Genomic DNA, 16,593 nt, shown 5'->3' with positions numbered 1-16,593 from the left:
GTGTTCAGGGTCTATATTGACGTCAGAGATTAGTGTGTGTGTGTGTGTGTTTTGTATTGATACGTGTAATGAGGTTGTGTGTGTAGACATATACTCAGCAAAAAAAGAAACACCTCTTTTTCAGGACCCTGTCTTTCAAAGATAATTCGTAAAACTCCAAATAACTTCACAGATCTTCATTGCAAAGGGTTTAAACACTGTTTCCCATGCTTGTTCAATGAACCATAAACAATTAATGAACATGCACCTATGGAACAGTCGTTAACACACTAACAGCTTACAGACGGTAGCCAATTAAGGTCACAGTTATGAACTTAGGACACCAAAGCGGCCTTTCTACTGACTCTGAAAAATACCAAAAGAAAGATGCCCAGGGTCCCTGTTCATCTGCGTGAACGTGCGTTAGGGATGCTGCAAGGAGGCATGAGGACTGCAGATGTGGCCAGGCAATAAATTGCAATGTCCGTACTGTGAGACGCCAAAGACAGCGCTACAGGGAGACAGGACGGACAGCTGATTGTCCTCGCAGTGGCAGACCACATGTAACAACACCTGCACAGGATCGGTACATCCGAACATCACACCTGCGGGACAGGTACAGGATGGCAACAACAACTGCCCGAGTTACACCAGGAACGCACAATCCCTCCATCAGTGCTCAGACTGTGCGCAATAGGCTGACAGAGGCTGGACTGAGGGCTTGTAAGCCTGTTTTAAGGTAGGTTCTCACCAGACATCACCGGCAACAACATCGCCTATGGGCACAAACCCACCGTCGCTGGACCAGACAGGACTCTTCACTGACGAGTCGCGTTTTTGTCTCACCAGGGGTGATGGTTGGATTTGCGTTTATCGTCGAAGGAATGAGCGTTACACCGAGGCCTGTACTCTGGAACGGGATCGATTTGGAGGTGGAAGGTCCGTCATGGTCTGGGGCGGTGTGTTACAGCATCATCGCACTGAGCTTGTTGTCATTGCAGGCAATCTCAGTGCTGTGCGTTACAGTGAAGACATCCTCCTCCCTCATGTGGTACCCTTCCTGCAGGCTCATCCTGACATGACCCTCCAGCATGACAATGCCACCAGCCATACTGCTCGTTTTGTGCGTGATTTCCTGCAAGACAGGAATGTCAGTGTTCTGCCATGGCCAGTGAAGAGCCTGGATCTAAATCCCATTGAGCACGTCTGGGACCTGTTGGATTGAAGGGTGAGGGCTAGGGCCATTCCCCCCAGAAATGTCTGGGAACTTGCAGGTGCCTTGGTGGAAGAGTGGTGTCCACACCAGATACCGACTATTACCTTTGATTTTGACCCCCCCCCCCTTTGTTCAGGGACACATTATTCGACTTCTGTTAGTCACATGTCTGTGGAACTTGTTCAGTTTATGTCTGTTGAATCTTGTTATGTTCATACAAATATTTACACATGTTAAGTTTGCTGAAAATAAACGCAGTTGACAGTGAGAGGACGTTTCTTTTTTTTGGTGAGTTTATGACATACAGTATGAAGTGGCCCTATACAGACTTCAATTTAATCAGTCTATTGAATAGGTCACATGGCATTTGCTCCTCCAGCTCAACAGACACGCAAACCTCTGCTGGTGTGAGGCTACCACATGAACCTCATAGAACTACATATCCTAGTTCCAGAGTCTAGTTATTGTCTGACTGCATCCAAATGGCACCCTATTTCCCTATAGTGCACTACTTTCGACCAGGGCCCATAGGGTACTGCACTATATAGGGAGTAGGCTGCCATTTGGTACCAATAACATTAATCTGACGTTTAAGCTATACATAGAATAGACACAGTGTCACGCCCTGACCTTAGTTCCTTTTTTATGTCTCTATTTTGGTTTGGTCAGGGCGTGAGTTGTGGTGGGCATTCTATGTCTGGTGTTCTATGTTGTCTATTTCTTTGTGTTTGGCCGTGTGTGGTTCTCAATCAGAGGCAGCTGTCTATCGTTGTCTCTGATTGAGAACCATACTTAGGTACCCTGTTCCCACCTGTGTTTGTGGGTAGTTGTTTTCTGTTTTGTGTGTCTACACCAGATAGAACTGTTTCGTTTGTGCCGTTTTGATAATTTTTGTTCTAGTGTTCGGTTATAATAAAAATCATGGACACGTACCACGCTGCACCTTGGTCCTCACCTTCTTCCACCAACAGGCTCCAACAGAACTACCCACCACCAAAGGACCAAGCAGCGTGGTGGAATGGACTCCTGGACATGGGAGGAAATCATGGACGGCAAAGGACCCTGTGCACAGCCGGGAGAGTATTGCCGTCCTAAAGAGGAGCTGGAGGCAGCTAAGGCGGAGCGGCGACGCTATGAGGAGTTGGCTCGAGGAAAAGTGCACGAGAGGCAGCCCCAGAATTGTTTTTGTGGGGGGCACACGGGGAGTTGGCTCAGGTCTCCTACCTGACTCCGCCAATCTCCTCGTGTGCCCCCCACAAAAACAATAATAGACTGATTAAATTGAAGTCTGTATTATCTTACCGTGGCTTTGAACTGCGAGAGAAACAAGTCTTTAAATGCATTTGGATGGTATTTACTGTATGTCCAGTGATTTCACTTGGGTGTGAATGGCTGTGGAGAAACCCTAATGGTACTGTTGAAGTACTGTAGATGTAGTGCCACATTGATTTTCTATGACAGCAGAGCAGCTCTGTATCTAGTACAGTTTTCTGTCTGTGTGTGCGTGCGCAACCAGTCTTTCTGCCATGATATTCTCATAGAAGCAGCAGAAAGGCAAGGGATACTCATTCTTTCTCTTCCAGGAACAAGAAAAGAGAGGGAATAGAGAAGAGTTGATAAGGAGATCAGACATAATTTATCCCTGTTGGGAGAAGATCTGTTTGAGGTGGAGTCACATGAAGGAGCAGGGACTTAAACACCACCACTGTTCTCTCTCTAGCTCCCTCTCTCTGGTTGTTCATGCAGTGGTTACAATGTGTCACTGATCAAACATTCTCATAATGTCCACAGGAGAAAACTAGTTTTGGTACAGGGATAGACAACTATAGATTTTTTGGGGGGTATTTTACCCCATTTTTCGCCCCCTAACGGGCTCGGGAGGTGAAGGTCGAGTCATGCGTCCTCTGGAACATGACCCGCCAAACCTCGCTTCTTAACACCCACCCGCTTAACCCAGAATTCAGCCACACCAATGTGTCGGAGGAAACGCTCTCCCAACCCGGACGACGCTGGGCCAATTGTGTGCCGCCCTATGGAACTCCCGATCATGGCCGGTTGTGACACATCCCAGGATCGAACCCGGGTCTGTAGTGACACCTCTAGCACTGGGATGCAATGCCTTAGACCGCTGAACCCGGGTCTGTAGTGACACCTCTAGCACTGTGATGCAGTACCTTAGACCGCTGAACCCGGGTCTGTAGTGACACCTCTAGCACTGGGATGCAGTGCCTTAGACCGCTGAACACGGGTCTGTAGTGACACCTCTAGCACTGGGATGCAGTGCCCGAGACCGCTGAACCCGGGTCTGTAGTGACACCTCTAGCACTGGGATGCAGTGCCTTAGACCGCTGAACCCGGGTCTGTAGTGACACCTCTAGCACTGGGATGCAGTGCCTTAGACCGCTGAACCCGGGTCTGTAGTGACACCTCTAGCACTGGGATGCAGTGACTGAGACCGCTGAACCCGGGTCTGTAGTGACACCTCTAGCACTGGGATGCAGTGCCTTAGACCGCTGCGCCACTTGGGATGCCCACAATAGACAACATTTTTACATGCAAATCTGATTGGACAAACACACACACCAACACCAACACACACTGTATGTACACTGCGTTAAAAGGAGGATGGGATTCCTTCTCCACCCCTGCTGATGTGAGGGAAACCCCTTTCATCTTTCATCAATGGTCTTTTCTTGTTCACACGTTCATTCATACTCCACATAAAAAAAACACTGCTGCCTTTCTGCTTCTCCCCTTCTCACCTCTCTGTGAACACACTCAAGTATACATAACAGGAATTTCCACACTCTCTCTTTCCCCCCTCTCCCAATCTTTCTTCCTCTCTCGCTCAATCTCTTTCACCCCTCTCTCTCTTTCCGCCTCTCTCCCTCTCTCTTTCTTTCCCTTTCTTTCTCTCCCTCTTTCTACTGAACAGTCCTACAGTTTACAGTGAACAGTCAAAGGGGCTTTTCATTGGTCATGCCTGACTAGCCAACTAACCTTTGACCCAGATCAGTTGATGACGCAGGCAACCTTAACGAAATTACATGGTCATTTAGCACACAGTTACATCTAGAGCTTCTGAACAAGGTTAACGCAGATGCAGAAGACATGAGGAGATGCAGAAGACAGGAGGAGATGCAGAAGACAAGAGGAGATGCAGAAGACAGGAGGAGATGCAGAAGACAGGAGGAGATGCAGAAGACAGAAGGAGATCAAATCAAATCAAATGTATTTATATAGTCCTTCTTACATCAGCTGATATCTCAAAGTGCTGTACAGAAACCCAGCCTAAAACCCCAAACAGCAAGCAATGCAGGTGTAGAAGCACGGTGATGAGGGAGATGCAGAAGATAGGAGATGCAGAAGACAGAAGGGTCCATAGAATGACATATAGAAGGCTGTGCCATTACAACTGCTAAGGTCAATTTCTCTATGGGTTTTTGTGTGGGTTTATATTGAATTTATTCTGAATAATAAAAAAATTTAAAAAGAGGTTCACCCCTTTTTCTCCCCAATTGGTAGTTACAGTCTTGTCCCACCGCTGCAACTCCCCTACAGACTCGGGAGAGGCAAAGGTCAAGAGCCATGCATCCTCTGAAACACAACCAGGCCAAGCCGCACAACTTCTTGACACACTGCTTGCTTAACCCGGAAGCCAGCCACACCAATGTGTCAGAAGAAACACAGTGCAGCTGGCGACCGAAGTCAGCCGTCCTGCCACAAGGAGCTGCTAGAGCAGGAAATTCCAGTCTGCCAAACCCTCCCCTAACGACGCTGGGCCAATTGTGCACTGCCTCATGGGTCTCCGGGTCACGGCTGGCTGTGACGCAGCCTGGGATCGAACCCAGGTCTGTAGTGATGCCTCAAGCACTGCAGTGCCTTAGACCGCTGCGCCACTCAGGAGGCCCAACATTTTTTAGGTTTAAATCTGTTCTTGTGTATTGACTAGGCTGAATGATAAGGTCGCCAGTCGTCATTGGCCGCGTCATGGCACCTTTCAATGTGTGTTAACGTGATTGGATTACAGAACGCAACAGTGTTCCCTCTGTCTTTCCTGATGCTCCATCATTCTGTCAGACTCCAGCATTGATGCTGCTACTGATTGTCTTTGACAGTTTTTTTCTAGAGCTAGATATATCTGTAATTAAATAAACCCACTCCATCACCCCCAAACAATGTTGTCATCCTTCCCTTTAATGTCTCTCAAGCTGCCCTTTTGAGTGGTTGATTGTGCGGAACAGTGATTTAGAACTCAGATAGACGATTTGGAGGCCAGTCATTGAGGACAATCGGATTTAGAATTCTCAAAGCCCATCAGTGTTTGATTAATGGGTTATTAATGGGTTAATGGTGAAGGGCAAAGGCACTCTGATACATGATATCAGAAGGAACAACTACAGAGTGTAATGAACCTGTGCTGGTTGGAGTGTAGATTCATCTGTATTAATATCTCTCTCTTTCTCCCTTTCCCTCTGCTCCACTCTCTCTCCACTTTCCCAATTTCCTCCTATCGCTTCCCCTCTCATCCTCTTCCCCTCTGTCTCCCTCCCTCCATCCCTCCCTTTGAACCTCCCTCTGTCTCTCTGTAGGATGGTTCTCGTGCTGGTCATGAGAGGAAGAAGACAGTCTCCTTCAGCAGCAGTCTCTCTGAGAGGAAGATCAGCAGCGCTGCAGACTGCATCAGTGCTATGGTGGGGAACATCATCTGTTACACACACTAGTTATAAACTAGTTATACAGTTATGCAGTGGCAGTGTCTGTTGGTTTCAGTTATTCATTAGTGCACACCGTTGAAAAACGCTTCGCAACGGAAAACGAAATCAGGCGTTTGTCATTGGCCAGGTAGTCCGTTTCGTCCAGTTTGCTTCCCAGTGAATAGGATCAAGGTCTGTGCATAATTGACGTGCTGTTTGTCTCAGGTGAGGGGTACTGAGCTGCGGAAGGTGCGCTCCAACTCACGGGTCTACCAACGCTACTACCTGCTGGAGTCAGGTCTGCAGGCCCTGCGATGGGAGCCCTCCAAGAAGGAGTCAGACAAGGCCCGCATCGCCGTCTCCTCCATCAGAGAGGTAGGTTGTTACGATTCCAATGGTGAATGAAGGAGTCAGGCGCAGAGAGCAGGGTAGTTCCGAGCAAGTGGATATTTTAATATTCCAAACAGAATATAAATGAGACGGCTACGCCACACAACAAAAGGGCGCGTCAAGATACAGTCCAAAAATAACTAGGACAAAATCCACACTATAACAAACACCACAAAACAGAATAACAAGCCCGCACAAAAGTCGGCGGGCCAACTGGGTTTAAATAGCTCACTAACCCTAAACACAAAACAGGTGCAACCAATTAGACAAAACTAAATGAAAACAGAAAAAGGGGATCGGTGGCAGCTAGTTGGCCGGAGACGACGACCATTCGTAACAGGATTCGTAACAGTACCCCCCTCCCGACGCGCGGCTCCCGCAGCGCTCCGACCCCGGCCTCGAGGGCGACCCGGAGGGCGAGGAGCAGGGCGATCCGGGTGGAGGCGGTGAAAGTCCCTCAAGAGGGAAGGATCCAAAATGTCCCCCACCGGTACCCAGCATCTCTCCTCCGGACCGTACCCCTCCCAGTCCACGAGGTACTGCAGGCCCCTCACCCGGCGTCTCGAGTCCAGAATAGCTCGTACCGTGTACGCCGGGGACCCCTCGATGTCAAGAGGGGGCGGAGGGACCTCCGGCACCTCATTTTCCTGAAGGGGACCAGCTACCACCGGCCTGAGGAGAGACACATGAAACGAGGGGTTAATACGATAGTAAGAGGGAAGTTGTAATCTATAACACACCTCGTTTATCCTCCTCAGGACTTTAAATGGCCCCACACACTGCGGCCCCAGCTTCCGGCAGGGCAGGCGGAGGGGCAGGTTTCGGGCCGAGAGCCAGACCCTGTCCCCTGGTGCGAACACAGGGGCCTCACTGCGGTGGCGGTAAGCGAGCGGTGGCGGTCAGTGAGCTGCCGTTCACTGGCCTGCCTGAGAGAGTCCTGGACTGCCCGCCAGGTCTCTCTAGAGCGCTGTACCCACTCCTCCACCGCAGGAGCTTCGGTCTGGCTCTGATGCCACGGAGCCAGGACCGGCTGGTACTCCAGTACGCATTCGAATGGCGACATTTACATTTACATTTAAGTCATTTAGCAGACGCTCTTATCCAGAGCGACTTACAAATTGGTGCATTCACCTTATGATATCCAGTGGAACAACCACTTTACAATAGTGCATCTAAATCTTTTAAGGGGGGGGGGGGGGGGGGGGGTTAGAAGGATTACTTTATCCTATCCTAGGTATTCCTTAAAGAGGTGGGGTTTCAGGTGTCTCCGGAAGGTGGTGATTGACTCCGCTGACCTGGCGTCGTGAGGGAGTTTGTTCCACCATTGGGGTGCCAGAGCAGCGAACAGTTTTGACTGGGCTGAGCGGGAACTGTACTTCCTCAGAGGTAGGGAGGCGAGCAGGCCAGAGGTGGATGAACGCAGTGCCCTTGTTTGGGTGTAGGGCCTGATCAGAGCCTGAAGGTACGGAGGTGCCGTTCCCCTCACAGCTCCGTAGGCAAGCACCATGGTTTTGTAGCGGATGCGAGCTTCAACTGGAAGCCAGTGGAGAGAGCGGAGGAGCGGGGTGACGTGAGAGAACTTGGGAAGGTTGAACACCAGACGGGCTGCGGCGTTCTGGATGAGTTGTAGGGGTTTAATGGCACAGGCAGGGAGCCCAGCCAACAGCGAGTTGCAGTAATCCAGACGGGAGATGACAAGTGCCTGGATTAGGACCTGCGCCGCTTCCTGTGTGAGGCAGGGTCGTACTCTGCGAATGTTGTAGAGCATGAACCTACAGGAACGGGTCACCGCCTTGATGTTAGTTGAGAATGACAGGGTGTTGTCCAGGATCACGCCAAGGTTCTTAGCACTCTGGGAGGAGGACACAATGGAGTTGTCAACCGTGATGGCGAGATCATGGAACGGGCAGTCCTTCCCCGGGAGGAAGAGCAGCTCCGTCTTGCCGAGGTTCAGCTTGAGGTGGTGATCCGTCATCCACACTGATATGTCTGCCAGACATGCAGAGATGCGATTCGCCACCTGGTTATCAGAAGGGGGAAAGGAGAAGATTAATTGTGTGTCGTCTGCATAGCAATGATAGGAGAGACCATGTGAGGATATGACAGAGCCAAGTGACTTGGTGTATAGCGAGAATAGGAGAGGGCCTAGAACAGAGCCCTGGGGGACACCAGTGGTGAGAGCACGTGGTGCGGAGACAGATTCTCGCCACGCCACCTGGTAGGAGCGACCTGTCAGGTAGGACGCAATCCAAGCGTGGGCCGCGCCGGAGATGCCCAACTCGGAGAGGGTGGAGAGGAGGATCTGATGGTTCACAGTATCAAAGGCAGCCGATAGGTCTAGAAGGATGAGAGCAGAGGAGAGAGTTAGCTTTAGCAGTGCGGAGCGCCTCCGTGACACAGAGAAGAGCAGTCTCAGTTGAATGACTAGTCTTGAAACCTGACTGATTTGGATCAAGAAGGTCATTCTGAGAGAGATAGCAGGAGAGCTGGCCAAGGACGGCACGTTCAAGAGTTTTGGAGAGAAAAGAAAGAAGGGATACTGGTCTGTAGTTGTTGACATCGGAGGGATCGAGTGTAGTTTTTTTCAGAAGGGGTGCAACTCTCGCTCTCTTGAAGACGGAAGGGACGTAGCCAGCGGTCAAGGATGAGTTGATGAGCGAGGTGAGGTAAGGGAGGAGGTCTCCGGAAATGGTCTGGAGAAGAGAGGATGGGATAGGGTCAAGCGGGCAGGTTGTTGGGCGGCCGGCCGTCACAAGACGCGAGATTTCATCTGGAGAGAGAGGGGAGAAAGAGGTCAAAGCACAGGGTAGGGCAGTGTGGGCAGAACCAGCGGTGTCGTTTGACTTAGCAAACGAGGATCGGATGTCGTCGACCTTCTTTTCAAAATGGTTGACGAAGTCATCCGCAGAGAGGGAGGAGGGGGGGGGAGGGGGAGGAGGATTCAGGAGGGAGGAGAAGGTGGCAAAGAGCTTCCTAGGGTTAGAGGCAGATGCTTGGAATTTAGAGTGGTAGAAAGTGGCTTTAGCAGCAGAGACAGAAGAGGAAAATGTAGAGAGGAGGGAGTGAAAGGATGCCAGGTCCGCAGGGAGGCGACATGTTCGTTGATGAGTGGCGGAGTGAGTTCTGGGCCAACTCTGCCCACGGGACGTACCTCGCCCATTCTCCTGGCCGGTCCTGGCAATACGACCTCAGAAACCTACCCACTTCCTGGTTCACTCTCTCCACCTGCCCATTACTTTCGGGGTGATACCCAGAGGTAAGGCTGACCGAGACCCCCAGACGCTCCATAAACGCCCTCCACACCCGGGATGTGAACTGGGGACCTCGATCAGATACGATGTCCTCCGGCACCCCGTAGTGCCGGAAGACGTGGGTAAATAGAGCCTCCGCAGTCTGTAGGGCCGTAGGGAGACCAGGCAATGGGAGGAGACGACAGGACTTAGAGAACCGATCCACAACGACCAGAACGGTAGTGTTCCCCTGAGATGGGGGAAGATCAGAAAGAAAATCTACCGATAGATGAGACCATGGCCGTTGTGGAACCGGGAGGGGTTGTAACTTCCCTCTCGGCAGGTGCCTAGGAGCCTTACTCTGTGCGCATACCGAACAGGAGGAGACATAGAGCCTCACGTCCATAGCCAAGGTGGGCCACCAGTATTTCCCCCTAAGACCCCGCACTGTCCTCTCAATCCCCGGATGACCCGAAGAAGGTAGTGTGTGAGCCCACCGAATCAATCGATCACGGACACCAAGCGGTACGTACCTAAGGCCAGTCGGACACTGGGAAGGCGCAGGTTCTACCCTCAACGCCCGCTCGATGTCCGCGTCCACCTCCCATACCACCGGGGCCACCAGCCAAGAGGCTGGAAGGATGGGAGTCAGATCGATGGGCCGGTCCTCGGTGTCATAGAGACGGGACAGCGCGTCGGCCCTAGTGTTGAGGGAACCTGGTCTATAAGAGATCGTAAATCTAAAGCGTGTAAAGAACATGGCCCACCTAGCCTGACGCGGATTCAGTCTCTTCGCCGCTCGGATATACTCCAGATTGCGGTGGTCAGTCCAGATGAGGAAAGGGTATTTAGCCCCCTCAAGCCAGTGTCTCCACACCTTCAGGGCTTTTACCATAGCTAGTAACTCCCGGTCCCCCACATCATAGTTCCGCTCCGCCGGACCCAGCTTCTTAGAAAAGAAAGCACAGGGACGGAGCTTCGGTGGCGTGCCCGAGCGCTGTGATAGCACGGCTCCAACACCAGCCTCGGACGCATCCACCTCCACTATGAACGCTAATGAAGGGTCCTGATGCGCCAACACGGGAGCCTCAGTAAACCGTGCCTTCAACTGGTTGAAGGCTCCATCTGCCTCGGCCGACCACCGTAGACGCACCGCCCCCCCCCCCCCCCCCCTTCAGCAGTGAGGTAATGGGCGCCGCCACTTGGCCAAAACCCCAGATAAACCTCCGGTAGTAATTGGCAAACCCTAAAAACCGCTGCACCTCCTTTACCGTGGTCGGAGTCGGCCAATTACGCACGGCGTTAACGCGGTCACACTCCATCACCACCCCCGAGGTGGAAATGCGATAACCCAGGAAGGAAACGGCTTGTTTGGAGAACACACATTTCTCAGCCTTGACGTATAGGTCATGCTCCAGCAGTCGCCCAAGGACCCTGCGCACCAGGGAGACATGCGCGGCGCGTGTGGCAGAATAGATCAAGATGTCATCAATATATACTACCACACCCTGCCCGTGCAAGTCCCTGAGAATCTCATCTACAAAGGATTGGAAGACGGCTGGGGCATTCTTCAACCCATACGGCATGACGAGGTACTCATAGTGGCCTGATGTGGTACTAAACGCTGTTTTCCACTCGTCTCCTCCCCGAATACGCACCAGATTATACGCGCTCCTGAGGTCCAGTTTTGTGAAAAAACGCGCTCCGTGGAATGATTCCACCGCCGTAGCGATGAGAGGTAGCGGATAACTAAATCCCACTGTGATTGAATTGAGACCTCGATAATCAATGCACGGACGCAGTCCTCCCTCCTTTTTTCTCACAAAAAAGAAACTCGATGAGGCGGGTGACATGGAGGGCCGAATGAACCCTTGTCTCAGAGCTTCCGTGACATATGTCTCCATAGCCAACGTTTCCTCCTGTGACAATGGGTACACGTGACTCCTGGGAAGTGCAGCGTTCTCCTGGAGGTTTATCACGCAATCCCACCGTCGATGAGGTGGTAATTTGGTCGCTTTTTTCTTACTAAAAGCGATAGCCAAATCGGCATATTCTGGGGGAATGCGCACAGTGGAAACCTGGTCTGGACTCTCCACCGACGTGGCACCGATGGAAACTCCCACACACCTACCTGAACACTCCTCTGACCACCCCTGAAGAGCTCCCTGTCTCCAGGAAATGAGGGGATTGTGAATGGCTAGCCAGGGAACCCCCAACACCACTGGAAACCCAGGTGAATCAATAAGGTAGAAACTGATCTGCTCCCTATGATCCCCCTGCGTTACCATGTCCAGCGGAATCGTGGCCTCCCTGATCAGCCCTGACCCTAACGGTCGGCTATCTAAGGAGTGCACGGGGAAAGGTGGGTCTATCTGCACCAGCGGAATACCCAACTTACGGGCGAGTCCGCGATCCATAAAACTCCCAGCTGCGCCTGAGTCGACTAGCGCCTTATGCTGGAGAGAGGGGAAAAACGCAGGGAAAAAAATAACCAAAAACATGTGACCAACAGGGAGCTCAGGGTGAGTCTTGTGCCTACTCACCTGGGGTGGCCGAGAAGTATTCCGCCTGCCATCTCGACTCCCAGATGGACTCCTCCAGCACCGGTCCGAAGTGTGTCCTCTCCGGCCACAGTAGGTGCAAGAGGAGCCACCTCCTCCGGTCCCCCTAGATGCAGCTCCTCCCAACTCCATCGGAGTTGAAGCAGGAGGGCTGGGAGGTGGAACTGACAGGTCCCCCTCTGAACGCCCGCGGGCAGCTAGCAGGTTGTCCAGTCGTATCGACATGTCAATGAGCTCATTGAGGGAGAGTGTAGTGTCCCGACAAGCTAGCTCCCAACGGACGTCCTCCCGAAGGCTACATCGGTAATGGTCCATCAGGGCCCTGTCATTCCACCCCGCACCAGCAGCCAAGGTCCGGAACTCCAACGCGAAGTCTTGCGCACTCCTCGTCTCCTGTCTGAGGTGGAAAAGTCGCTCACCCACCGCACGGCCCTCCTGAGGGTGTTCAAATACGGCCCGAAAGCGGCGGGTGAACTCTGGGTAGTGGTCCCGAACCGAGTCTGGGCCGTTCCAGACCGCGTTGGCCCATTCCAGGGCTCTACCCGTCAGACAGGAGATGAGGAGGCTAACACTCTCCTCTCCCGAGGGAGTCGGATGAACGGTAGCCAAGTAGAGCTCCAACTGGAGCAAAAACCCCTGGCACCCAGCCACCGCTCTGTCGTATTCCCTCGGGAGCGTGAGACGCAACGCGCCGGAACCAGACGCTGACGTGGAAGGAGTAGGTTGCGACGTCTGTGAAGGAGCTGGAGTAGACGTCGGGAAACCACTCCTCTCCCATCGCTCCATCCTCTCCATCATCATGTCCATCGCCGAACCAATCCTATGGAGAACGGTGGTGTGATGGAGGACACGCTCCTCCATCGATGGAAGAGGGGTGGTCGCTGCTTCTGCTGACTCCATGGTTTGGTGCGGGCTTCTGTTACAATTCCAATGGTGAATGAAGGAGTCAGGCGCAGAGAGCAGGGTAGTTCCGAGCAAGTGGATATTTTAATATTCCAAACAGAATATAAATGAGACGGCTACGCCACACAACAAAAGGGCGGGTCCAAAAGATACAGTCCAAAAATAACTAGGACAAAATCCACACTATAACAAACACCACAAAACAGAATAACAAGCCCGCACAAAAGTCGGCGGGCCAACTGGGTTTAAATAGCTCACTAACCCTAAACACAAAACAGGTGCAACCAATTAGACAAAACTAAATGAAAACAGAAAAAGGGGATCGGTGGCAGCTAGTAGGCCGGAGACGATGACCGCCGAGCGCTGCCCGAACGGGAAGAGGCACCATCCTCGGCGGGATTCGTAACATAGGTACACACCCAGGAGCAGAACAAAGTGGAGGCAGGGATGCTATGAATCATAATAGAGTTAACTCCTGATAAATGCAATGGCTAGGGAATGCCATGAGTGAGTTTATGCACTGAACCAGAACAATTTTAATTGGATGATCTGCAATACATTTAAATGGAGTTTGCACTCATCAGGAGTTGACTATTCTTCAGCACTGTCTTGGAGCCAAATAGAACATTCAGTCAGTGAATGGAACTCGGTGAAACAATAGGAACAGTTGACTCCTTGTATACTGTTCTGTACTTCCAGGTCTCTTTTGATTGGATCCTTCTTTGTGTCATTCCAGGTCCGCACCGGCCGCAACACAGAGACATTTAGGACCAACGGCATCTATGACCAGATCTCTGAGGACTGTGCCTTCTCTATCATCTACGGAGAGACCTATGAAGCTCTGGACCTGGTAGCTAACTCTGCAGAGGTGGCCAACGTTTGGGTAACTGGCCTGAGGTAGGATACATGTCGTCAATGTCTTGCCGGGTTGCCAGATCTTGATGTAGAATACATGTCGACAAAGTATTTCCGGGTTGCCAGATCTGGTTGTGCTGTAGTTTAGCCAACTCTCCATGGCCCAGTGATGTCATACCGTAATGATCTGAAGATCCACTGGCACCCAAATGGAAGTCCCAGTTAGACAATGGAAGTGAATGAAAACAATTGGAAGAGTTGGCTCATCTCCCATATTATTTCCTACCCTAGTATCTTTAAATTATGACGACATCTCCTTGTAATCCTTCTCTGTCTCATCCTAGGTATCTGATTCTGTATGGGAAGCATGCCATGGACATGATAGCCAGCAGTGAGGACAGCCTTCGTCTCGTCTGGCTAGCAGAGATGTTCTCCTCTAAGGTTGTTTCAAATGGACTCGGTGGAAGAGAGGAGGAGGGGATCAGTTTGCGGTCGGCTGTAGGACTGATCAAGAGTGTTAACCCTGGAGTGAGAAGTGGGAAAGTAGAACGCAGGTTTAAGGAGCTCCATCGAATCAAAGAGAGGACGAGGGGGGCTCGGACAACTGGAGTTCGAACTGATGTTGGGGCTGTGGCTGGACCTGAAGCAATGGTTGGGACTTCAGTTGTAGCTGGGACTGGTTCTGGGGATGGAATTGAGGTGGTCGGTAAAGGAGATGGGGCTAGGACTAGAACTGAGGTGGTCGGTAAAGGAGATGGGGCTGGGACTAGAACCGAGGTGGTCAGTAAAGGAGATGGGGCTGGGACTAGAACCGAGGTGGTCGGTAAAGGAGATGGAGCTGGGACTAGAACCGAGGTGGTGGGTAAAGGAGATGGGGCTGGGACTAGAACTGATGTGGTGGGTAAAGGAGATGGGGCTGGGACTAGAACTGAGGTGGTGGGTAAAGGAGATGGGGCTGGGACTAGAACTGAGGTGGTGGGTAAAGGAGATGGGGCTAGGACTAGAACTGAGGTGGTGGGTAAAGGAGATGGGGCTGGGACTAGAACTGAGGTGGTCGGTAAAGGAGATGGGGCTGGGACTAGAACTGAGGTGGTCGGTAAAGGAGATGGGGCTGGGACTAGAACTGAGGTGGTGGGTAAAGGAGATGGGGCTGGGACTAGAACTGAGGTGGTTGGTAAAGGAGATGGGGCTGGGACTAGAACTGAGGTGGTGGGTAAAGGAGATGGGGCTGGGACTAGAACTGAGGTGGTGGGTAAAGGAGATGGGGCTGGGACTAGAACTGAGGTGGTGGGTAAAGGAGATGGGGCTGGGACTAGAACTGAGGTGGTGGGTAAAGGAGATGGGGCTGGGACTAGAACTGAGGTGGTGGGTAAAGGAGATGGGGCTGGGACTAGAACTGAGGTGGTGGGTAAAGGTAACACAGACAACAGAAGAGGAGAAATAGAGGACAGGGTCACCAAGGAGGAGTTCATTGAGGTATTTCACGAACTTTGCACCCGACCGGAGATCTACTTCCTGCTTGTGCAGTTCTCTAGCAACAAGGAGTTCCTGGATACCAAAGATCTGATGAAGTTCCTGGAGGCTGAGCAGGGCGTGGCTCAGGTAAGGATTGGGAAGAGGAATATTATACCAGAAGATCTGTTCCTGTGTTTTCTCTCTCCCTGTTTCTCCTCTTTTTTCCTTCTCGTTTGTCCTTCTTAGCTCTGTCTAGCTGATAAGAAATAAAGTGTCCCTGCAATTAGGGCTGTGGCGGTCAATTTTGTCAGCCGGTGATTGTCATGCAAATAACTGCCGGTCTCACGGTAATTGACCAACAATTAACAAAAACACGTTTAGCATCTCCTGGCTTCAACACACAGCCTACAAGACACTGATGCAGACCTTTGGAACGTCTACATTTTAAAAAGTCGAATAAATCCATGTAATATAGCCTACATCATCACAATAAATCCATTATTTATTTTTGACAGGTCTAAAGAAACATGATATGAAGAAAATGAAGCCAATTTCAGAATAACAGAATAGCATATTCTGAGGCTATGCCATATGGCTGTGGGCTACACTAGTTCATTTAGCAGACAAGATGTGCTTAGAATTCTGTGGCATTATTTTATAATATGAAAAATACAATTGAACAAAGCTGAATAAAATAGAAAGGACATTTTCTGAGGGAGTTCGCACTCTTCTGTGTTCAGTGGTTAAACCTGTTGAGGATAGAGGGCGCTATTTTCACTTTGGGGAAAAATCGTGCCCAATTTAAACGGCCTCGTACTCTATTCTTGCTCGTACAATATGCATATTATTATTACTATTGGATAGAAAACACTCTCAAGTTTCTAAAACCGTTTGAATTATATCTGTGAGTAAAACAGAACTCATTTTGCAGCAAACTTCCTGTCAGAAAGTGAAAAATCTGAAATCGAGGCTCTGTTCCAGGGCCTCCCCATTAATTTGCTTGAAATTTATGACTATACATGCACTTCATACGCCTTCCACTAGATGTCAATAGGCAGTGAGCGGTGAAATGGGGTGTCTAGCTTTATCTGAGGTCAAAAGAGAGGTCTTGGAATGACATGACCCCAATTTCCTTTGTTCAGGAAGGCGCGGGAAGGACATCAGCATTGGCTTCTGAAAAGCTTTCGTTATAGACGGCTAATATCTCCGGCTTTGATTTTATTTGATAAATGTGATAATATCATCGTAAAGTATGTTTTTTCAATATAGTTTTATCAGATTATTGAAATTTTTTCGGGTGTTTTGGC

At 50.8% G+C, this 16,593-nt stretch overlaps 1 protein-coding gene across 1 annotated transcript in view; it reads left to right on the top strand.

The window, feature by feature from the left end:
- The first annotated feature begins 4,865 nt into the window (after positions 1-4,865).
- LOC120022038 (inactive phospholipase C-like protein 2) overlaps positions 4,866-16,593 on the top strand; it is a 32,325-nt gene continuing 20,597 nt past the window's right edge. The window contains exons 1-6 of the mRNA XM_038965834.1: positions 4,866-4,946; positions 5,788-5,889; positions 6,118-6,267; positions 13,713-13,873; positions 14,176-14,414; positions 15,270-15,433. Of these exons, the coding sequence (XP_038821762.1) occupies positions 4,866-4,946; positions 5,788-5,889; positions 6,118-6,267; positions 13,713-13,873; positions 14,176-14,414; positions 15,270-15,433 (897 nt within the window). The remainder of the gene's footprint in view (positions 4,947-5,787; positions 5,890-6,117; positions 6,268-13,712; positions 13,874-14,175; positions 14,415-15,269; positions 15,434-16,593) is intronic.

Source organism: Salvelinus namaycush, chromosome 27, assembly GCF_016432855.1.
Source record: "Salvelinus namaycush isolate Seneca chromosome 27, SaNama_1.0, whole genome shotgun sequence".
Classification (NCBI taxonomy): Eukaryota; Metazoa; Chordata; class Actinopteri; order Salmoniformes; family Salmonidae; genus Salvelinus; species Salvelinus namaycush.
Note: the sequence above shows the minus strand (reverse complement) of the source record. Positions and strands in the feature narration are given on the sequence as shown.